General features: G+C 40.8%; 1 protein-coding gene across 2 annotated transcripts in view; it reads right to left on the bottom strand.

The window, feature by feature from the left end:
- RBMS2 (RNA binding motif single stranded interacting protein 2) overlaps positions 1-21364 on the bottom strand; it is a 61212-nt gene extending 39848 nt beyond the window's left edge. Inside the window, exon 1 of one of the 2 annotated variants that reach the window (XM_012754123.3) lies at positions 19175-21364. In XM_012754123.3, coding sequence (XP_012609577.1) covers positions 19175-19240 — 66 coding nt within the window. In that variant the 5' untranslated portion in view covers positions 19241-21364. The remainder of the gene's footprint in view (positions 1-19174) is intronic. The other variant, XM_012754066.3, reaches the window with a different exon arrangement.
- Between the last annotated feature and the right edge of the window lie 3975 nt (positions 21365-25339).

The raw sequence follows: 25339 nt of genomic DNA, 5'->3' as shown, positions 1-25339 counted from the left end.
TTTTCAGAGATAGGGTCTTGCTATATTGCCCAGGCTGGTCTCAAACTCCTGGGCTCAAGTTATCCTCCTCTCACTTCAGCTTCCTGAGTACCTGGGACTACAGGTGCATGTCACCATGTCTGGCTATAGCTCTTGTTACACCCTGTATATTTCCTGTCCCTGTCTCCCTCTCTTTGCTAGCACTTTCACTAGGAACATAGTGAACACCCACATACCAGAACATATAGAACACTCACATACCAGAAAAATATGTATTATTCTTCTGTGATGATGATGACAGTCACATGATATAGTCAAGAAGGGCAGAGTAATGCATGAGGCATGTGCATGTTTTTAAACAATTTTCAAATGACAGTACAAAATAAGGCAAATAAACCTTAACATCACAGACATATAACAGTGGTCATGCTGTTACAAAAAAACAAACAACAACAAAAAACCTGAACATCATACTTCCAGTGCTAGAAATAGAAGTATTTACTTTAAGAATCACTTTGAGGCCGGGAGCGGTGGCTCACGCCTGTAATCCTAGCACTCTGGGAGGCCGAGGCGGGTGAATCGCTTGAGGTCAGGAGTTCGAACCAGCCTGAGCAAGAGCGAGACCCTGTCTCTACTATAAATAGAAAGAAATTAATTGGCCAACTAATACATATATAGAAAAAATTAGCCAGGCATGGTGGCGCATGCCTGTAGTCCCAGCTACTCAGGAGGCTGAGGCAGAAGGATTTCTTGAGCCCAGGAGTTTGAGGTTGCTGTGAGCTAGGTTGATGCCACGGCACTCACTCTAGCCTGGGTAACAAAGTGAGACTCTGGGCCGGGCACTGTGGCTCACGCCTGTAATCCTAGCTCTTGGGAGGCCGAGGCGGGCGGATTGCTCAAGGCGGGCGGATTGCTCAAGGTCAGGAGTTCGAAACCAGCCTGAGCAAGAGCGAGACCCCGTCTCTACTATAAATAGAAAGAAATTAATTGGCCAACTGATATATATATAAAAAATTAGCCGGGCATGGTGGCGCATGCCTGTAGTCCCAGCTACCCGGGAGGCTGAGGCAGAAGGATCACTCGAGCCCAGGAGTTTGAGGTTGCTGTAAGCTAGGCTGACGCCACGGCACTCACTCTAGCCTGGGCAACAAAGCGAGACTCTGTCTCAAAAAAAAAAAAAACAAAGTGAGACTCTGTCTCAAAAATAAACAAATAAATAAAATAAAATAAAGTACAGTCAAGAAGATTGTGGGCCGGGCATGGTGGCTCAGGCCTGTAATCCTAGCACTCTGGGAGGCCCAGGAGGGCAGATTGCTCGAGGTCAGGAGTTCGAAACCAGCCTGAGCAAGAGTGAGACCCCGTCTCTACTATAAATAGAAAGAAATTAATTGGCCAACTAATATATATATATAATATATATATATATTATATATATATTATTTTTTTTTTTTTTGAGACAGAGTCATGCTTTGTTGCCCAGGCTAGAGTGAGTGCCGTGCGTCAGCCTAGGTCACAGCAACCTCAAACTCCTGGGTTCAAGCAATCCTCCTGCCTCAGTCTCCCAAGTAGCTGGGACTATAGGCATGCGCCACCATGCCCGGCTCATTTTTTTTGAGACAGAGTCTCACTTTGTTACCCAGGCTAGAGTGAGTGCCGTGGCATCAGCCTAGCTCACAGCAACCTCAAACTCCTGGGCTCAAGTGATCCCCCTGCCTCAGCCTCCCGAGGAGCTGGGACTACAGGCATGCGCCACCATGCCCGGCTAATTTTTTCTATGTATATTAGTTGGCCAATTAATTTCTTTCTATTTATAGTAGAGACGGGGTCTTGCTCTTGCTCAGGCTGCTTTCTAACTCCTGATCTTGAGCAATCTGCCCGCCTCGGCCTCCCAGAGTGCTAGGATTACAGGCGTGAGCCACAGCACCCGGCCTAACTAATATATATAGAAAAAATTAGCCGGGCATGGTGGTGCATGCCTGTAGTCCTAGCTACTTGGGAAGCTGAGGCAGAAGGAGCGCTTGAGCCCAGGAGTTTCAGGTTGCTCTGAGCTAGGCTGATGCCACGGCTCTCACTCTAGCCTGGGCAACAAAGCATGACTCTGTCTCAAAAAAAAAAAAAAAAAAAAAGGCCGGGCGCTGTGGCTCACGCCTGTAATCCTAGCTCTTGGGAGGCCGAGGCGGGCGGATTGCTCTAGGTCAGGAGTTCGAAACCAGCCTGAGCAAGAGCGAGACCCTGTCTCTACTATAAATAGAAAGAAATTAATTGGCCAACTGATATATATATAAAAAATTAGCCGGGCATGGTGGCGCATGCCTGTAGTCCCAGCTACCCGGGAGGCTGAGGCAGAAGGATCACTCGAGCCCAGGAGTTTGAGGTTGCTGTGAGCTAGGCTGACGCCATGGCACTCACTCTAGCCTGGGCAACAAAGCGAGACTCTGTCTCAAAAAAAAAAAAAAAAAAAAAAAAAAAAAAAAAAAAAAAAAGAAGATTGTGACTATATTGTAATCATGGTTCCTGAGTTCTGAATAAGGAGGTCATTGCTGGAGATCATTCAATAAGATAGGCTCTTCCTCATCTCTAAAGAGTTTACTATTATTGATCCTTAGCTAAGAAAAACAAGCTGCTTCTCCTGAACATGAGATTCTAGGTCTGGGGGTGATGATGATGATTACAATGATGCCAACAGCAACAATGATAATAAAAGCAACTCTAGTAGCACCATCTTATGTGCCAAGCACTGGCAGATGAGGAGACCACCTGCCTCAGCTAGAGTTTATCTATCCCTTTTCCCAATGTGAAAGAATATTTCTAAAAGAAAGTATCAATGATTCCAGGACTATTCAAACAAAAACATTTAAGGGCTATAAGCGAAAGAAATAAATTAAAAAAGAAATCTGTTGGTTTGCTACCATGGTTATCATCTTGGTTTTAATACCAAGGTCCTAGCTATAATCTAAAAATATGACTCAGTCAATAGTAAACTTGTTGCAAACCCAGAAAAATTCCTAGAAGACATAGCTAAGAAAAAGACTTTTATCTCTTGCTATTTTCGAGCACCTTCTGAAATTGGTGCATAACTTTCACACCAAACAAAAATGGTAGAAAAATATTCACTTTGAAGGGTAAGAGAAACCAAGAAAAAAAAAGTTGAGAAAACCCCTAAGTAAAAACTTATCCAGCTTCCCAAAACAAACTATTTGGAGACAAAGACCCTGTAAAATAATAATCTAAATATCTACATATGTAAGAGAGAAAGGGGTAGTATGTATGAGCATACAGGGAACCAAAATATTCTTACAGGAGGAGGAAAAAATAAAAACAAGCTATTGTTTCTCCTATAGCTTATAATGGATTCCTTCTTTATATCTACTTAGCTGAGGAAGTTCTAATTGTTTAACAAGAGAATATCATAAAATACATTTATATCCAAATTGATGAAGGGATGAAGGCCTTTAGGTAGGCTATGCTGAGTATAGAGCAAGAAGGCTAAAGAATTTACCTCCTTCTGATCAGAAGGGAGCAGTCCCAGAGTGTTTTTGCTGACTGTAGACCGCATGAAGGCAAAAAACTGTATTCTTGAAATCCTGTATTCATAATGACTAGCACATACCAGGTATTAAATATTTATTGATGAATAAATAACCACTGCCCCCTTAGCTCTGTTCAATCACTGACAATGTGAACTACCAAGGGAGCTGTTCTTCCTTCATTTTTAACCTTAAATATAGTTCAGAATGGCCAGGATATGTATCAGTGACACTAAAGTTGACTTTAAGCTTGATCTTCTAATCTGTAGGTATCAGTTCTCAACAGCTACCTAAAAGCTAAAAGAGAAAAGTAACGTTTAATATGAGAGGGGACTACAGTGATGTGCTTTTGCATTAAATAGCTTGGATCCTATGATCCTTGGAGATTTTTATGGGGTATCTTATAGCATAATTCTCTGTCCATCCTTTAAATACCACACTGTCAATCTTAACGGGATTAAAGTCTCTTTAATAATACATCTTAGGCCAGGCAAGGTGGCTCACGCCTGTAATCCTAGCTCTCTGGGAGGCCGAGGCAGGTGGATCGTTTGAATTCAGGAGTTCAAAACCAACCTGAGCAAGAGCAAGACCTGTCTCTACTATAAATAGAAAGAAATTAATTGGCCAACTAATATATATAGAAAAAATTAGCCAGGCATGGTGGCGCATGCCTGTAGTCCCAGCTACTCGGGAGGCTGAGGCAGTAGGATCTCTTGAGCCCAGGAGTTTGAGGTTGCTGTGAGCTAGGCTGATACCATGGCACTCACTCTAGCCTGGGCAACAAAGTGAGACTCTGTCTCAAAAAAAAATAATAATAAATAATAATAATACATCTTGAAGGTCTCAGGCCTGGACGATTAAACAACAAAACAGAAGGAACTATTATAAACTAGACAAAAGTAACTTTCTAAGGGAGTCAGAGACACATAGTCCTTAAGATGTTCAGGATGTCAACAGTTACATGTAGATAAATAAAAAAAAAAAATGTTCAGGACCAGCTTGCAGAGCAGATATCTGGGGACTTTGCTGCCTGCCTCAAAGTCCCCAGTTTTTTGTTGTTGTTGTTTTAGAGACAGGGTCTCGCTCTATTGCTCAGGCTAGAGTGCAGTGGCATCCTCATAGCTCACTGCAACCTCCAATCCTGGGCTCAAGCAATCCTCTTGCCTTAGCCTCTCAGGTAGCTGGGACTACAGGCATGCGCCACAAATACCCAGCTAATTTTTCTTTTTTGAGTAGAGATGGGGTCTCAATCTTACTCAGGGTGGTCTCCTGAGCTCAAGCAATCCTCCCGTCTCGGCCTCCGAGAGTGCTAGGATTATAGACATGAAGCACTGCACCTGGCCAGACCCAAATCTTTTAATGTCCTTTCCACAAAAGCATCTCTTCAAAGTTCTGCTGTATCCTTAGAGCTGCTAGGGGAAACATCAAGCCTCTGCAGACATATGACAGCTCAATATGGGCAAATTATCTATAACTGGAAAATGAGAATTTTGTCGTTTATTCTAATTTAAAAGAACTTCTTTAATTTAATCTCAGTCTGGACTCCCCACCCCCCAAAAAGAGAGAGAATTCTTATTAAAAAAAAAAAAAAAAAAAAGGATTCCACTTTACAAAAAGTCTCCTAATTTAAAAAGAATACTGCTGATGTTGTGGCTCACGCCTATAATCCCAGCACTTTAGGAGGCTGAGGCCGAAGGACCACTTGAGCCCAGGAGTTCAAGACCTACCTGAGCAACACAAAGAGACCTCATCTCTATAGAAAAGAAAATAATTAGCCATAAATCTGTAGTCCCAGCTACCCAGGAAGCTGAGGCAGGAAGATTGTTTAAGCTCAGGAGTTTGAGGTTGCTGTGAGCTATGATAATGCCACTGTATTCTAGCCCAAGTGACAGAGACCCTATCTCAAAAAAGAAAGAAAAGAAAAGAAAAGAAAAGAAAAGAAAAGAAAAGAAAAGAAAAGAAAAGAAAAGAAAAACTATAACTGATATTTGGCACTTGTTATATGCCAAATACCATGCTAGGTATTTTACATCTATTATCTCATTTATCCCTCCTCTCTCTGCTTCTCTCTTGCTTTTACATGTGGCTGTTTGCTCTTCTGGGAAATAGCAAAGTTCTCACACTGGTGTCCTCATACGCCTTTATATGCTAGATTCCAGTCATCCAACCAACTCTTAAGTCTGCTATTCCCTAGCATCCTGCTTTGAATTTGAATGATCAAAGTTTCCTATTCTGGTAACCAATTGGGTAACTAACCATTTAGGTTTCACTGGCAGATCCAAAGGCAAAAGAATCCTATTCTTGAGACCACTTCCCACCTTCAGAGATCACAGCTGAAATTCCGTCTTTCCCAAAAAATTAGCAAAACATTGGAACTTTCTAAAAACATTAATACCTCTGTTACATGCCTACCTTTCTGAGGCAATACATTAGCTTCTAGTTAATAAATCAAACTTCAAGGCTCTTCATCACACTACTTTTTTATGCCTTCCCTGCATAGTCTTTCTTTTATTTTTATTTTGCTTTTTAAGAGAGTGTCTTGTGATGTTGCCCAGGCTGGAGTGCAGTGGCTTATTCAGAGGTGCCATCATAAAGTACTACAGCCTTGAACTCCTGGTATGTAGCGATCCTCCTGCCTCAGCCTCCTGAGTAGCTGGAGCTACACATTGAGTGTCAATGCACTCAGCTAGTCCCCCCTCCTTTTTTTTTTTTGAGACAGAGTCTCGCTTCATTGCCCAGGCTAGAGTGAGTGCCCTGGCGTCAGCCTAACTCACAGCAACCTCAAACTCCTGGGCTCAAGCGATCCTCTTGCCTCAGCCTCCCGAGTAGCTGGGACTACAGGCATACGCCACCATGCCCGGCTAATTTTTTCTATATGTGTTAGTTGGCCAATTAATTTCTTTCTATTATAGTAGAGATGGGGTCTCACTCTTGCTCAGGCTGGTTTCGAACTCCTGACCTCGAGCAATCCGCCTGCCTTGGCCTTCCAGAGTGCTAGGATTACAGGCGTGAGCCACCGCGCCCGGCCTCCCCCTCCATTTTTTAAGGTACTTAAATGTTTACTAAATGAATGAATTAACCAATGTTTACTCTAAAAGCATTCAACATCCTGGTGAAGCAGATTACCCTGTGGCAAAAGAAAAAAAAAATAGTAATAAAAATATACAAATAAAAAAAATAAAAGCATTCAATGTATACACCTACCAAGCAGATAACCTCAAATTCTAAAAATCTTAAAGTAACGTCTATACCTTTTCCTGAACTCCCTCATGTCTAATATCTCCTAAGTAGTCTCACTGCCTCAGGTTTCCTGCACCTCCAAATTACCCTCAATAATGCAGCTAGCATTAGCCTTCTCAAGTATATGTGATCATGTTTATAAACCAATTAATGTTTCCCACTCATTTCCAAAATTAAATCTCCATAAGAAGATTCATACCTTCTACTCATATTCTTCTACTGGATAACTTTATTTCTTTGCTACATGATAATATGCTATCATCCCTTATTTCTAAGGGTAAATCTAATATCATCTCAGAAATCTAAGCATCTAGGCCAAATGTGATGGCCATGCTTAAATCTTGGAATCATAAGGGGGAATAACACGACTCTGAGTCCTCTTCTAAATGGCCACTAATTCAAATAACTTCAGACATTCCACCTACATGAGTATAAAACAAGGCTAACATCAACATTTTTATTATAACCTGGATATGGATGATCTATAAGACATATTACTGGAGCCAATGGTCTCTAAGACATACCTGGACATTCTGTCTAAAATACATTATTTCCTGGGACCCCAAGTCATAATATGTCCTAAAAAGAGAAAGTCCACTTTCTCTGAGAAGTAACATACCCTCTAATAATTACTCATGAGACCCTTTGCACTATTTCAGTCATTCGATAATATTTGAATACCAACAATGTGCAAGCACTGCTTGATGCTGTGGGACTTACAGATGAATAAGTGTGTAAGTGAAATATTTCATAATACATTGAAATGGACACCCACAAGGAGTCATTAAGGAGTTCAGAAATTAGAGCTTACAATTTAGAAAAGTACCAGAATATGTGTGCTAATGGGGACCTAATCAAAATGGTATAAGAGCATGAAAAAAGAAACAATTAATTCCTAAGGGTAAAGTTTCTTAAAGAAGACATTTGGGTTGTAACTTGAAAGGATGAGTAGGACAGTAAACTTTTTTTTTTTTTTTGAGACAGAGTCTCGCTTTCTTGCCTAGGCTAGAGTGAGTGCCGTGGCATCAGCCTAGCTCACAGCAACCTCAAACTCCTGGGCTCAAGCAATCCTCCTGCCTCAGCCTCCCGAGTAGCTGGGACTACAGGCACAAGCCACCATGCCCGGCTGATTTTTATATATATATATATATATATTAGTTGGCCAATTAATTTCTTTCTATTTTTATGGTAGAGACGGGGTCTCGCTCAGGCTGGTTTTGAACTCCTGACCTTGAGCAATCCGCCCGCCTCGGCCTCCCAGAGTGCTAGGATTACAGGCGTGAGCCACTGCGCCCGGCCTGGACAGTAAACTTTTAATGGAGAGCCATCAGGGAAATGCAAATCCAAGATCACAACTAGATACCACTTTGGGCCAGACGCCGTGGCTCACGCCTGTAATCCTAGCACTCTGGGAGGCAGAGGCGGGCGGATTGCTCAAGGTCAGGAGTTCGAAACCAGCCTGAGCAAGAGCGAGACCCCCATCTCTACTATAAATAGAAAGAAATTAATTGGCCAACTAATACATATAGAAAAAATGAGCCGGGCATGGTGGCACATACCTGTAGTCCCAGCTACTCGGGAGGCTGAGGCAGGAGGATTGCTTGAGCCCAGGAGTTTGAGGTTGCTGTGAGCTAGGCTGATGCTAGGCACTAACTCTAGCCTGGGCAACAAAGTGAGACTCTGTCTCGAAGAAGAAGAAAAAAAAAAAGAAAGTAGAACAGTGGTTGCCAGAGACTGGAGGGAGAAGGGAATGGGGAGTTGTTTAATGGGTATGGAGTTTCGGTTTATGAGATGAAAAAATTCTGCAGGTGACTTGTACAGCAATGTAAATGTACTTAACTCTACTGAACTGTACACTTAAATGGTTAAGATGGTAAATTTTATGTTATGTATATCTGCCACAACTGAAAAGAAATACCTTACTAAGAAAAGGAGTGAGAGATAAGGAAACAGACACTCTATACAGACTACTTTTTCAAAAAGTATGATTATAAAAGGGATCAGAGAAATGGGGCAATAACTGGCAGGAGACATGGGATCAAAGCAAGGTTTTGTTTTGTTTTAAGATGGAAGAAACTGTAAACTTACTCATATGAAGAACAAAGAGAATGGAATCATGTTTTCCATGGATAATTTTATTATAATTATTAATGTTAATGATCATTTACTATGTGCCAGGCATTCATTACTAACAGTACAATAAAGTAGGTACTAGTATTATGCCATTAGATATGGTGCTGTGGGGAGAAAAAGAACCAATGATAATGTCAAGGTTTTTGGCCTGAGCATCTGGAAGTATGAAGTGCCATTTACTGAGATGGAGAAGACAGTAAGAACAGTTTTGGCAGGGCAGGAAGAGAGCAGGCAAGAGTTTTCTTTTAAACATGTTAAGTTTGGAATGTCTAATAAACATCTAAATGAAGATATCAAGTGTGATGGTAGAGATATGAATCTGGAATGTGGGAGGCAGTCCAAGTTGGAAATATAATTTGAGAGTTGCCATCATAAGGGTGATATTCAAAGCTATCAGACTAGATAAATTAAGAAGAGAGAAATTTAGACAGAAAAGTGGCTCAAGGACTGAATCCTGGAGTACTCCAAGGGTGAGAGGTCAGAAAAATGAGGAGAAACCAGCAAAGGAGCCTGAAGAAGAAAGACATAGATATGAGGGGAAAACCAGGACAGCATGGTGTTCCATAAGCCAAACGAAGAAAGTTTTCCAAGGAATAATCAACTGTGTCAAGTGTTGATGAGCTAAGAACAAAACATTTACTTAATAATATGAAACTCATTGCAGACTATCATAAGAGCTCTTTGGGGGGAGTGGTAGGAGGAAAAGCCTGATTAGATTGGATTTAAGAAAGAATAAGGCCGGGCGCGGTGGCTCACGCCTGTAATCCTAGCTCTTGGGAGGCAGAGGCGGGCGGATTGCTCAAGGTCAGGAGTTCAAAACCAGCCTGAGCAAGAGCGAGACCCCGTTTCTACTATAAATAGGAAGAAATTAATTGGCCAACTGATATATATATAAAAAATTAGCCGGGCATGGTGGCGCATGCCTGTAGTCCCAGCTACTCGGGAGGCTGAGGCAGAAGGATCGCTCGAGCCCAGGAGTTTGAGGTTGCTGTGAGCTAGGCTGACGCCACGGGCACTCACTCTAGCCTGGGCAACAAAGCGAGACTCTGTCTCAAAAAAAAAAAAAAAAAAAAAAGAAAGAATAAGACAAGTCTGACATTGTCAAAAAGTAGAGAGGATGTGGAAACAAATTTGTTACAAGATTTTGGAAAGCAATTGAGCATTATCTCCCAAAGCTGAATATTCATGTACCTTATGGCACTATAATCCCACTCCTAGGTAGAAATCCAAGAGAAACTCTTGCACAAGTATACCACATATATGACAATGTTGACAGCAGCAATGTCAGGAATAACAAAAACAAACAAAACCTAAAAACAATCTGAAAGCCCACTGGCAGAAGAATGGATAAATTATAGTATATTCACAAAGTGAAATATTATATAGCATTGTAAAATAAATAAACCACATCTACATGCAACATAAATAAATTGTGAAAAGGTAATATTGAATGTATTAGTAAAAATAAAAACAGAAGATTATGTACCACAATAAGACAATATGGTAGTGGTTGAGAGCATTGGCTCAGAACCAGACTAACCGGGTTCAAATCCCAGCTGGGTTACTCACTAGCACTGTGATTATTAAACTCTCTGCAACTCATTTTTTCTCATGTATAAAATGGGAATAATAATAATGAAGTTGTTGTAAGGATTAAATAAGGTAAAATATAATTATGTAACTATATATTGTAACTACACATATTTATATAAAGTACTTAGAATAATGCAAACAGGCAATTATTATTATTCTTTCGTTGTTTTTTTTTTTGAGATAGAGTCTCATTTTGTTGCCCTGAGTAGACTGCTACAGTGTCACCCTAGCTCACTGCAACCTCAAACTCCTGGGCTCAAGCGATCCTCCTGCCTCAGCCTCCCGAGTAGCTAGGACTACAGGCAAACACCACACTTAGCTAATTTTTCTATTTTTGGTAGAGATGGGTTCTCACTCTTGCTCAGGCTGGTCTCGAACTCCTGAGCTCAGGCAATCTTCCTGCACAGCCTCCCAGAGTGGTAGGATTATAGGCCTGAGGCACCTCATCCAGCCCAAACAGGCAAATTAAACATGATTTTAAACTATGTTTTGGGGGGAGATTTCCAAAATGGTAGCATAGAAGCAAGCTGGCTTCATTCCTTCCACAGGAAACTAAAACTATGTTTTTAAAAAGGAATAGAATGATAAATACAAAATTTAGAACAGTGGTTAGTTAACTCTAGAGGAAGTGCAGGGGATAGGATGGAGAGAAATTCATAAGTATATGCAAATTATAAGCAACGAGTCCTGTCTAGTACTTGAGTTGGAAGGTGATTCCACAGATGTTTCTCTTATTATTATAGTTTATGTGTAATCTTTTGTATTATCAAATAATATTCTAAAGATAATAAAAGAAAAAAGAATGGAAGGAAATTATATTGAAGATAGCAAGTATATATAATTCTTGAATAAACAACTCTTTCAAGATACGTTACAGCAAAAGGAAGAAGAGAAATGGGACAGAAGCTGGAGGAAGAAGTGACATCATGGAAACGGTAGGGGGTTTTTTTGATAAGAGAAATAACAGTCAATTTACATGCTATGTGATTATAAATTTCATCGATCTTCAATATAATCCAATAAAGTAGATCAGTACCATGTTTCCCCGAAAATAAGACCTACCCATAAAATAAAATCCTGCCCTAGCAGGATTTCTAAGCATTTGTGCAATATAAGCCCTACCCCGAAAATAAGACCTAGTGATGGGCGTGGCTACGCAGCAAATCTGCACAACCCGTGCATTTCATTGCGGAGCAGTAAAGACGACGAGCAGCCCTTCTCATCTGCTCCATGAGAGCTCTATTGCTGACATGAGAAATTGGGGCCAATGGTTCTAAAGGAAATAAGTCGCAAGAAATTCAGGATGGAATTCGGGGTTTGGAGAGTTATGATGATGTTCCAGAAGAAGACGACTTAACTATATTTGAATAAATGTAGATTGTTGTACCGTACGTAAAAAAAAAATAACACATCCCCTGAAAACAAGCCCTAGGGTGTTTTCTTGAGGAAAAATAAATATAAGACTCTGTCTTATTTTCGGGGAAACACAGTACTGTCAGGTTAAGAACTCAAGGTCAGAAAGCCTAAGAAATTTGACACTAGGTCACATAACCAATAAGTGGCAAAGCCACATTTAAATTCAGAACAAACAGCACATTTCCAGATTTGTTTAGGACACAATGCTTAACCTTGGTTTAGTACCTAACATTAGCTTAACCACATTATTATAGGGCATATTTTTTGAGTATCTATGAGTTAGGCTTAATGCTATACTAGGTATATCAGAGGATAATGAACTGAACAATACTATCTCTACCCTTACAGAGCTTACATTCTAGCAATAAAGATAAAACAATACCTAAATGACTCTAATACAATGCCAAAATTGTATAGGGACCATATAAAAAGTATAAAACATTACAGGGGGCCAGGCATGGTGGCCCAGGCCTGTAATCCTAGCACTCTGGGAGGATTGCTTGAGGCCAGGAGTTCAAGACCAGTTTGAGCAAGAGCAAGATCCCATTTCTATTAAAAAAAAAAAAAAAGAAAGAAAAATTAGCCAGGTGTGGTGGCACATGCCTGTAGTTCCAGCTACTGGGGAGGCTGAAGCAGGAGTATTGCTCCAGCCCTGGAGTTTGAGGTTGCAGTGAGCTGTGAAGATAACACCATTGCACTCCAACTGGGGCAACACAGCAAGACTCTGTCTGGAAACAAACAAACAAACAAATAAACAAACATTATGAGGGTTCAGGGAAAAAAAGTCCCCTTTGGAGCTGAGAAGTTGAAGGATTAGCAGAAGCTTTATATAAGAGGTAACATTTTGGCTGAACTTAAATAGATGGGTAGGGTTTGTTTTTTTGGGTTTTTTTTTTGAGACAGGGTCTCACTTTGTTGCCCAGGCTAGAGTGAGTGCGGTGGTATCAACCTAGCTCACAGCAACCTCAAACTCCTGGGCTCAAGCAATCCTCCTGCCTCAGCCTCCCGAATAGCTGGGACTACAGGCACATGCCACCATACCTGGCTAATTTTTTCTATATATATTAGTTGGCCAATTAATTTCTTTCTATTTATAGTAGAGACAGGGTCTTGCTCTTGCTCAGGCTGATTTCGAACTCCTGACCTCGAGCAATTCGCCCGCCTAGGCCTCCCAGAGTGTTAGGATTACAGGCGAGAGCCACCGTGCCCGGCCCAATGGGTAGGGTTTTTTGAAAGACAGTTTTGACTGTGAGTTCTTGAAGGGCCACAATCCTACCTTAGCACACTGGAGCTATTCAATGACTATCAGTGAAATAAAGAAATGAACAGAAAGAAAGGCTGTTCCAGAAGTAAACAACAACAAAAAGGATCAGAGGCTGAATAATAAGGCACAACAACAAAAGGATCAGAGAGGCTGGACATGGTGGCTCATGTCTGTCATCCTAGCTATGATTGTGCCAGTGTACTCCAGCCTGAGCCACAAAGTGAGACTCTGTCTCTAAAAACAACAAAAAGTATTTTATACAGGAAATACTAAGCACTAGACTATTGGGTTGTTGGAAGATTGTTCTGCTGGCAGCAGGTATAAAATTACTTGGGGGCAAGGAGTAGGGGATAGAGAAATAGGAAGCAAGGAGATCATTAAGGATGTTTATTACTATAGTGAAAATAGTAATGAGGGCATAAAAATTAGAATAGTAGTGCTAAAAATGGAAAGGAGGAATCAATGGAAAGACCTTCTCACTAAACTTTAACAATTTGAGTTAACTTATTACTGATAACAGAACTAATAGCTGCCCCAGGCAGATGTTACACCTAAAAGTTCTGAGTTCTCAGTTCTATTAAATTTGATTTAATGGAAACTAGAAGTAAATGTAGTAAATACAGAGAAAATTCTCTCTCCCAGTCAGAGGCATAAGTGTTTATAGTATTATTTCCCATTCTCTTCTCCCTCCTGAGTAAACACTGTTGACAATGTCAGGTAAGTCAAGTTTCTCAAAAGAGGGAGAATCTGGCAATATCCACCTATGAGTCCTACTTAGATCACTGCCTCCTGCCTAACACTGGTCTTCAATATATTAATATCAAGAAGAAATATTAATTTATGCAAAATATGTTGGGGAAGGCAAATTATCCCAAGTTAACACAGTCCCTTTTCTTTTTGCCCAAAGGAAATTGTTGTTGATGTTATGAGGAGTTAAATTATAATAACACATGCCAGGGAGATGATGTCAGGGAAGGCGTGGTTAGGCCCTTTACGAGTATGAAATTCCTTTAGTCCCAAACATTTCCTCTTTCAATCTCACCTATACTCAAATCTCTCTACCGAGGCATCTCCTTCAAACAATGAAGAAAGTGTTGAGCCCCTAAAACTGGTCTTTTTACTTCAGCTTTTTTTTTTTTTTTTTTTTGAGACAGAGTCTTACTCTGTTGCCTGGGCTAGAGTGCCGTGGCATCAGCTTAGTTCACAGCAACCTCAAACACCTGGGCTCAAGCGATCCTACTGCCTCAGCCTCCCGAGTAGCTGGGACTACAGGTGTGTGCCACCATGTCTGGCTAATTTTTTTCTATATATTTTTAGTTGTCCAGCTAATTTCTTTCTATTTTTAATAGAGACAGGGTCTCACTCTTGTTTAGGCTGGTCTCAAACTCCTGAGCTCAAACGATCTTCCCACCTCAGCCTCCCAGAGTGCTAGGATTACAGGTATGAGCCACAGTGCTCAGCCCAGCAGAAATATATAATTTGTACTTTTTCAGAAGTTTAGAATTTGATTGTTCAGTTTTGTTTTTTTTTTTTTAATGTTTTGGACAGGTCCCAAAACTTTATTACATAGACTTGTACTTAAGAAACCGAGATCTTAATAGAAATGGCAAATAAGCCACTGTGAAAATTAAAACTTTGTCTTGGCATAGAAAAAAATCTGGAAGTATATATACACCAAACTGTTACCAGCTATTTTCCTTGAGGAGTAGGATCTGAGTAAGGATGTACAGGACATGAAGGGAAGACTTTATTTTATAAATCTCTTTTTTTTGTTTTTGTTTTTGAGACACAGTCTCACTTTGTTGCCTGGGTTAGAGTGCCATGGCATCAGCCTAGCTCATAGCAACCTCAAACTCTTGGGCTCAAGCACTTCTCCAGCCTCAGCCTCCCAAGTAGCTGGGACTACAGGCATGCGCCACCATGCCCGGCTAATTTTTTATATAATTTTAGTTGGCCAATTAATTTCTTTCTATTTATAGTAGAGATGGGGTCTCGCTCTTGCTCAGGCTGGTTTCAAACTCCTGACCTTGACAAATCCTCCTGCCTTGGCCTCCCAGAGTGCTAGGATGACAGGCGTGAGCCACCACGCCTGGCCTATTTTATAAATCTCTTTATGTTGTTGTGTTTTTTTGTGTTTTTTTTGAGACAGAGTCTCGCTTTGTTGCCCAGGCTAGAGTGAGTGCCGTGGCATCAGCCTCGCTCACAGCAACCTCAAACTCCTGGGCTCAAGCAATCCTCCTGCCTCAGCCTCCCAAGTAGCTGGGACTACAGGCATTCGCCACCATGCCCGGCTAATTTTTTGTATATATTAGTTGGCCAATTAATTTCTTTCTATTTATAGTAGAGACGGGGTCTCGCTCTTGCTCAGGCTGGTTTCAAACTCCTGACCTCGAGCAATCCGCCCGCCTCGGCCTCCCAGAGAGCTAGGATTACAGGCGTGAGCCACCGCGCCCGGCCATGTTGTGTTTTTTGAGACAGGGTCTCACTTAGTCACCCAGGCTGGAGTGCAGTGGCATCATCATAGTTCACTGCAACCTCCAACTCCTGGGCTTAAGTGATCCTCCTGTGTATGTATATGTAGCTGGGACTACAGGTATGCCTGGCCCTGATTTTTAAAAATGAACAGGTCTCACATTTAATACTAAAAACTAATAAAAGTTATTTTTAAAATTTAACCCTGAGTATAAGAACTCACAAATTACTAAAGCAAATGCATCTAAAACACTTCCCAAAACAGGGAAAGAAACACATTATACCCTACTTGTCAATAACAAGAGAAAAAGCAGTATAGTAATGCTTTAGTTTAAATACACCCAACAGGGGCTGGATGTGGTGGCTCACTCCTATAATCCCACACTTTGGGAGGCCAAAGCAGAAGGACTGCTTGAGCCCAGGAGTTTGAGACCTGCCCGGGCAACATTGTGAGACCCCATCTCTACGAAAAAAAGGAAAAAAATTAGCCAGCATGGTAGCATGAGCCTATAGTCTCAGCTACTCAGGAAGCGGAGGCAGGAAGATTGCTTGAGCCCAAGAGTTTGAGTCTACAGTGAGCTATGATCACATCACTTCACTTGAGCCTGGGCAACAGAGTAAGACCCTGTCTCAAAATAAATTAAATTAATTAAATGTTTAAAAATCCAACATTCACATTACTCTGTCTGTCTGTCTGTCTCTCTCTCTCTATGTATATATATACACACACACACATACATACATACATACACACACACACACAGAAGAGTTGCAGGAGTTGCATACATAGCCACAAAGTGATACACATATACAACATTCTTAGATGTCATAATATTGACTTGTAAGAACCCAGAAAATTCTTGACAAATACATTAGTAATTATATGTCTACTTCTCCTATCCCCCAACCTATCGAATGATTCCTAAATTGTTTCCCAAACCTTATAAGTTATTAGAAAGAGATGTGAGATTTGACTTCAACTCCATATGTTCCCTCCTATGTTAGATTTAGAAGCTAGTTAAATGTTTCCTATACTCTGAGAGGGGAGAGGGATTGGAGAGCTAAGAAAAGGGAAGATTTTAGATAGCTTCTAATACATGAAACCCCTAATAGGAAAAAGTTAATTTAGGGAATTCATTTTACCTTATTTTAATGGGTTCTGGGTAACCTAAGAGACTTAGAGGGAAAAAAAATCAGGAATGAAACTTTTATACAATACTATATAAGGTTTGAAGGGAATAAACAGATGAAATATTTCCCTTTCAAATATATATAAATATGTATATAATATATAAATATTTTACTTTTAATATATATGTATAATATATATATTTGATAAAGTGCTATAAGTATATATACAAACATATATTGATAACCAATAAATATGTATGAACCTGTATTTCTTTTTTTTTTTTTGAGACAGAGTCTCGCTTTGTTGCCCAGGCTAGAGTGAGTGCCATGGCGTCAGCCTAGCTCACAGCAACCTCAAACTCCTGGGCTCAATCGATCCTGCTGCCTCAGCCTCCCCAGTAGCTGGGACTACAGGCATGTACCACCATGCCTGGCTAATTTTTTCTATATATATTAGTTGGCCAATTAATTTCTTTCTATTTATAGTAGAGACGGGGGTCTCGCTCTTGCTCAGGCTGGTTTCCAACTCCTGATCTCAAGCAATCCGCCCTCCTTGGCCTCCCAGAGTGCTAGGATCACAGGTGTGAGCCACCGCGCCCAGCCTGAACCTGTATTTCTTTTTTTTTTTTTTTTCTTTTTTTTTAAAGAGGCTATTGGTAAAAACGTATTTCTTTTTTAAAGTAAATTCTGTTGTGTATATTTAAGCTATACAACATGTTATAGGATACATATAGATAGTAAAAAGGTTACTCTAGTGAAGCAAATTAACATTTCTATCATCTCACATACATACCTTTTTTTGTGTGTGGCAAGAGAAGATCTACTCATTTAGCACAAGTCTCACATACAGTACAATTTTATTATCTATGGTCCTCATGTTGTACACTGGATCTAAAGACTTGTTCATCTTATGTATTTGCTACTTGTATCCTCTGACCTACATCTCCCCATTTCCTCTTCTCCCAACCCATATTTCTTAAGGTTATAAACAGAATAAATATCACACAAACTAACACTCATAACCCAACATTAAGTGTTTGGGTTCTAAACATTTACCCACTCCCTTGATCAGACACTTGTGTTTAAATCTACCTATAATAGTCTCTTCAGGTACAAGAAAAAGCAGCAGGAATCTTTCCCTACCCTCCAATATTCCATAAGATGAGCAAAAGATCCCTGAATGTCTATGACATGTTTTTTTTCTTCAAAGAGCTACAACACCTAGAGAAGGTAAGGGGTCTTCTTGCTACAGCATGAAGTTCCTCCTAATCAGCACTATGTGCTCTGAAATACCAAAAAACCACCAAAGATATTCCCTGGCAAACGTGGGCAAGATTGTCTATCTCTGGCCGGGCGCGGTGGCTCACGCCTGTAATCCTGGCACTTTGGGAGGCCAAGGCGGGCAGATTGCTCAAGGTCAGGAGTTCGAAACCAGCCTGAGCGAGACCCCGTCTCTACCAAAAATAGAAAGAAATTAATTGACCAACTAAAAATATATATACAAAAAATTGGCCGGGCATGGTGGCGCATGCCTGTAGTCCCAGCTACTCGGGAGGCTGAGGCAGGAGGATTGCTTGAGCCCAGGAGATTGAGGTTGCTGTGAGCGAGGCTGACGCCATGGCACTCACTCTAGCCTGGGTAACAAAGTGAGACTCTGTCTCAAAAAAAAAAAAAAAAAAAGATTGTCTATCTCTCCCCAGACTGTCCACGTGCCCAAGCATAGCACAACTCTTTGGCAGCCAGGGGTTAATCATAAGTACTCCAAGGATCCCTGCTGAGCCTGGCTATCTGCAGAGTTCCAAGTATCAGCTGGAAAGAAAGACCCAAAGAATCACAGAGCTTTCTGCCTTAATTCCAAAGCATGCTGTCTCTCAAGACTCCTTCTCTACAGGCTGGGTGGGGTAGGGTCTGTAGTCTAGAAGAGTACACCCAGTTCTTGATGAGCTGTTGTGATTTCAGTGACTATCTGTGATTTCAGTTATCTAATAATGCCAGTGGAATGGGGAGGAAGGAAGGTAGAGTAGTAGAGAATGGAAATAGTTAATCAAAAGATAAAACAACCTCAGAGAGGTGGACTTGGGGCTAGGGTCTGAGATGACATATTATCCCTGTGGAAACTGGTACATCAACATGAAGTCAAACTAACTTCATTTCATAAGGACGCAAACTTTCAAGTTTGTTTTGCTTTTAATTCCCCCACCTTCTCAGGCCTCACAGAGACTTCAAATTCCTTGAACTCCAGAACCAGGTGAGAAAAGATGCAGAAAGTAGTGGAAAAGAGAGGGGTGGTGCTGAGAGGAAAGAGGAATCCGGAGAATCCTGTTCCCCTCTTAAAGAAGAATGTTAAAACCAAGGGTACTCCCGGATCCCCCAGAAAAGGAAGTAGCTAGATACAAAAAAAATCCCTGCTTTTCCCTACCTTCTTGTTGTTTCTGTTATAGCCAAAAGTAGAAATCCCAGGCCTGGAAGTCACTGATACCAGCATTTTCTCTTTAATGTTAGAGAGCTGAGAGAGAAGAGGGAGAGGAAAAGGGAGGAGGTGAGAAAAGGGGGAGGGAGGAGGGAAGAGAGGGAGCAGGGGAGGGAGGGAAGAAAAAGGGAGGAGAAAGGGGGGAGAACAGGAGCAGGAGAGAAAGAGATGGGGGGGGCTGCGGGTAGAGAATGAGCTGGGGCAGCTCCTTTACGTCACGGAGAGAAGTTAACCCAGTCTGAGTGAGGCACTTCCACTGGGTCCTAATGCCCAAGATGTTATTTTTCATTTGTTTTTCATAGTCTCAGCAGTTAAAGCTAGAAAAGAAGAGTTCTTATGTCTAATCTCTTTCAAATTCCCTTTTCCTCTAGGAACAAGTTCTGATTTTCACAGAAAGACAATGGTTTTTCCCCCCTTAGATCTCAGCTATCATAAGATTCAAGCAGGATTTTAAAGGGGCCACTGAGACATTACCTTGGAGAACATGCAAAGAAAACCATACTGAAATAGTGTGTGAGATGAGCACAGGGCTTCCCCTGTTTTATGTTTACAGTGATCTTAATGCACAAAGAAAGAACAGAGGACACCAAAAAAGCAAAACAGAGTCTGGGAAATAACTAGTTTTAGATCCTTAGATAGTTCTGTTTCTCTTGGGTCACACTGATGTGCTAGTGCCCCTCACTGCTATTTCAGATTCTCTGAGGAATGAATTCATACTTAAGGAATTATCAAACTGGATTAAATTATGAAACTCAGTGCCTAGTTGTTTCTTTAACAACTGGAAGCTATCATATTTGACTCTTTTCCCCACTATTTCCTCATCTTTAAGATCCATGAAGCTGAAACTATTACAGTAACTCACTCACCAGACCTGAAATTTATTTTCAGATTGAAGTTCACAGAGTTGGAATGTTTGCTTCAAGTTGTCTCTGAGCTGTTATAAATAAATAAATACATATTTAAAATGCATGTACTTCAAAGAGAAGAAAAATGCAAAATTCTTAGGAAAGAAGAACATAAGAGTCAAGAACCTAACACAATTGCAATAATACTTACTTCTAAGTTTCAAAGGAATATCCGTATAGGAGCAGCCTTAACAAGAAAAGAAACTTATAGGAAACCTAAAACTTAAGGATACTCAGTAACCCTACCAATCCAAGTGGAATAGAGATGTAGAATGAAAGCCTTCAAATCCCTTCATAAAACCACTTTACTGCCATCATAAGTAGTCTCCTAGGACATAAATTAACCCCGTCTGCTTTGTCACAACAAACATTAAGCCCAAACCTTCCCTGAAATAAAGTCCTGGTATGTATCTATTCCTGTCTTTTTTTTTTTTTTTTCTATGATAATAGAAGAGACAGTATTAACATTCTGCAGAGGCCGGGCGTGTGGCTCACACCTGTAATCCTAGCACTCTGGGAGGCCGAAGAGGGCGGATTGCTCGAGGTCAGGAGTTCGAGTTCGAAACCAGTCTGAGCAACAGCGAGACCCGTCTCTACTATAAATAGAAAGAAATTAATTGGCCAACTAATATATATAGAAAAAATTAGCCGGGCATGGTGGTGCATGCCTCTAGTCCCAGCTACTCAGGATGCTGAGGCAGCAGGATTGCTTGAGCCCAGGAGATTGGGGTTGCTGTGAGCTAGGCTGATGCTACGGCACTCACTCTAGCCTGGGCAACAAAGCCAGACTCTGTCTCAAAAAAAAACACAACATTCTGCAGAGTTAATACACATACCTCACCCCCAATTTCTAAGTTTCATTTCCAAAAAGACAGGAAGTGCCTGCTCAGCTCATGGGACACAGGAAGGGTGGGAACAACCTTAATGTGGGAATTGCAACTGAAACTGGAAACACAGCAGACAAATGCACTAAATAAATAAATGCATCTCTCAGTGATACCATATTTTTTTTAAAAAGCCCCTTTTCTGCCTTCAGAGACATTCATTTTACGGCAATTTATCCTCACTGTTTAGCCACTTGAATGATATCTTCTCCCTTATCCTAACAACATGGTACAGAAATTTTCCTCTTGAAGGCCTGATTCATAAAGGCTATCAAACCAATTTAATTTTTAATTCTCATTTTTTTTGAAAGTTGAGTAATTTTTTTTTGTAGAGACAAGATCTCACTATGTTGTCCAGGCTGGTCTCAAATTCTTGGCCTCAAGCCATCCTGCCACCTTGGCCTCTGAAAGTGCTGGGATTACAGGCATGAGCCACTGCGCCTGGACATATTTTTTAAGAATAGTTACCTTAGCCGGGCGCGGTGGCTCACGCCTGTAATCCTAGCTCTGGGAGGCTGAGGCGGGCGGATTGCTCGAGGTCAGGAGTTCGAAACCAGCCTGAGCAAGAGCGAGACCCCGTCTCTATTATAAATACAAAGAAATTAATTGGCCAACTAATATATATAGAAAAAATTAGCCGGGCATGGTGGCGCATGCCTGTAGTCCCAGCTACTTGGGGAGGCTGAGGCAGGAGGATCGCTTGAGCCCAGGAGTTTGAGGTTGCTGTGAGCTAGGCTGACACCATGGCACTCACTCTAGCCTGGGCAACAAAGTGAGACTCTGTCTCAAAAAAAAAAAAAAAAGAATAGTTACCTTAATGGGTGTAAATTGGTATTTCATTGTGGGGTTTTTTGTGTGTTATTGTAAGTTGATAATTTATAATTATGTAAATTTATGGGATACAAATTACCTCGATGTTATGATTTATAAATACAATGTGAAATAATTAAATCAAGCTGATTAATATATTTATCACCCCAAATACTTATCATTTTGGGGGGTGAGAAAATTTGAAATTTACCCTCTTAGCAATTTGGAAATGTACAATATGCTATTACTAAATATATTTACCACACTGTGCAACAGATCTCAAAACATAATCTTATTCCTCCTGAGATTTTATATACTTTGACCATCATTTCCCTACTTCCCCCACCTCCCAGCCTCTGTAACCACCTTCTACTCTCTGCTTCTATGAGTTGATTGTTTCACATTCCACATATAAGTGAGAACATGCAGTATTTGTCTTTCTGTGCCTGGCTTATTTCACTTAGCATATGTTCTCCAATTCTATCCATGTTGTCGCAAGTGACAGAATTTCCTTAAGGATGAATAGTACTCCCCAATGTACATATAGCATGTATTCTTTCTTCATTCATCTGTTAACAGACATTTAGGTTGACTTCATAAGTTGGCTATTGTGAATGGTGCTGCAATGAACATGGAAGTGCAGACATCTCTTTGACAAACTGATTTCAAATCTTTTGGGTATATATCCAAAAAGTGGGATTGCTGGATCAATTATAATAATTGTAATGTGTTGTATTCTCCTTCTGCATTCCTTAATGCTCAATGGTATCTTAGATTTTAAAATAGTTAAAACCATGGGTTTTAGAAAGAGGCAAACCTGAGTTCAAATTCTGACACCACTGATAGTTACTATTTATGTGAATTTAGGCCAAGTTATTTAACATCTCTCATTCACTCGTGTGCAAAATGAACATAATACTTACTTCATTACCTTTGTGTTTTTTTGTTTGTTTGTTTTTTGAGACAGAGTCTCACTTTGTTGCCCAGGCTAGAGTGAGTGCTTTCTATTTTTTTTAGTAGAGATGGGGTCTCGCTGTTGCTCAGGCTGGTTTCGAACTCCTGACCTCAAGCAATCCGCCCTCCTCAGCCTCCCAGAGTGCTAGGATGACAGGCGTGAGCCACCTCGCCCGGCCTACTTCATTATTTTTGTATCAGACCTAAGTTCTGGTCCAGGCCCATCACTCACAAGCTGAAAGACATTGGAAGAATTATCTCACATATCTGAACCTTACTTTTCTCATCTGTAAAATGGAATAAATAAGGAGTATCTACTTCCTAAGATTGCAGTGAAATAAAATAAGGCAGTCCATATAAAGCCCTTTGGAAAGTGCCTGGCACTTGGTAAACACTCAATAGATGTTAGCTCCATTACAATTAATTACTCTACTGCCTCCCAGTGTGTATCCCTCTGGGTATCATATAACCCAGATTTGAAGACCTGAATTGAGCAATTCTAAAAACTAGCATCTTAGTTACATTCAAAAGATTATACTAGGATCAAGCAGGCTAAACTATGTACCTAGAAAATACTGGATAAGGAGTTTCAGGGATCACCTAATCTCATTTCTTCTCTCTCCCCCCCATAAGCAAAAAACTTGATTATTCAAAAATTCTTTTCGTAACTTCCAATCTCATGGAAATTGGTGGAACATCTCTTATCTCTAGGAAAAAAGGAAATAAAATAATACAGAATCAAAGAACACTAGGCCGGGCATGGTGGCTCACATTTGTAATCCTAGCACTCTGGGAGGCCGAGGCAGGTGGATTGCTCAAGGTCAGGAGTTCGAGACTAGCCTGAGCAAGAGCAAGACCCCCATCTCTACTAAAAAATAGAAAGAAATTAATTGACCAACTGAAAATATATAGAAAAAGTTAGCCAGGCATGGTGGTGCATGCCTGTAGTCCCGGCTACTCGGGAGGCTGAGACAGAAGGATTGCTTGAGCCCAGGAGTTTGAGGTTGCTGTGAGCTAGGCTGACACCACGACACTCTAGCCCAGGCAACAGAGTGAGACACTGTCTCAAAAAAAAAAAGAACTCTAGATACAAGACACCTCAGCTCCCATTTCTCTTTGAACCCTACCACTCCAAGAAATAAAAACAAATCTAGAGGGGGAAAAGTAGGACTTGTATGCATCCTAGGATTTAACCACATTTCTCTAAGAGTGGAAAGTACCAAATAGAAAGGAGACAAAGAAGGATCCAATTAAATAAACTGTTTATATAAACTAATACAAAAACCTAGGTTTGGGCCAGGTGTGGTGGCTCATGCCTGTAATCCTAGCACTCTGGGAGGCCGAGGCAGGAGGATCGTTTGAGCTTAGGAGTTCAAGACCAGCCTGAGCAAGAGTGAGACCTGTCTCTACTAAAAAAATAAAAAGAAATCAGCTGTACAACTAATATATATATAAATTAGCCAGGCATGGTGGCCCATGCCTGTAGTCCCAGCTACTCAGGAGGCTGAGGCAGGAGGATCGCTTGAGCCCAGGAGTTTGAGGTTGCTGTGAGCTAGGCTGATGCCATGGCACTCTAGCCTGGGCAAAGGAATGAGACTCTGTCTCAAAGGAAAAATAAAAACCCTAGGTTTGTACAGTCTAATAAATTTAGGGCCATAGAAGTAAAATGACCCAGACACACAAACTGATGCCAAAGGTGAATTATGTCAAAGAGCACCAACAAAACTGGAAACTAAATCCTTCATTCTGGTGAGTCTGTATATATATATAAATATACATATATATGCGTATTTTTTTGAGACAGAGTCTCACTCTGTTGCCCAGGCTAGTGTGCCATGGTGTCAGCCTAGTTCACAGCAACCTCAAACTCCTGGGCTCAAGCAATACTCTTTCTTGCCTCAGCCTCCCAAGTTGCTGGGACTATAGGCGCTGGCCACCATGCTCAGCTAATTTTTTGTTTCTATTTTTAGTTGCCCAGCTAATTTTTTCTATTTTTTAGTAGGGTCTCGCTCTTGCTCAGGCTGGTCTTGAACTCCTGACCTCAAGCAATCCTCCCCCTCAGCCTCCCAGAGCCCTAGGATTATAGGCTTGAACCACCATGCCTGGCCATTATTTAGAATTTTTAAAGAAGGTATAGAATTTTGAGGCAGGGATGGGGAAGGTAATGGAGTTCTGTGGTTAGATTCAGGAAATGTATGGGAAGAGGACACTATTTCCTCCAGTGTCTTCACCTCGACTCCTTTATGTGTTTTGCCCTAATTATACTGCCCACATTTTTCTAGATTTAGTAAATCTCTCTAATTTTTGCTTCTCATGAGTTATTTTGAGGGAAAAAGGTAAAATAAGTTATTTGTAACTTCTCTTGGGAAGAGATATTTGTACCTGATTCCATCTAGACTGGTCTGTGATTTTTTCCAGAAAAACAACACTTTTAAACAAGTGTCCCAGGTGAAGGGGTTACATCAACTCTAATATGTATGTTAAAAGATGTTTACATGCCACTATTGGCCCCTCCACATCAGGGTGGAAAACTCATAAGAATATATTACCTGCAGATGTGC

Source organism: Microcebus murinus, chromosome 10, assembly GCF_040939455.1.
Source record: "Microcebus murinus isolate Inina chromosome 10, M.murinus_Inina_mat1.0, whole genome shotgun sequence".
Classification (NCBI taxonomy): Eukaryota; Metazoa; Chordata; class Mammalia; order Primates; family Cheirogaleidae; genus Microcebus; species Microcebus murinus.
Note: the sequence above shows the minus strand (reverse complement) of the source record. Positions and strands in the feature narration are given on the sequence as shown.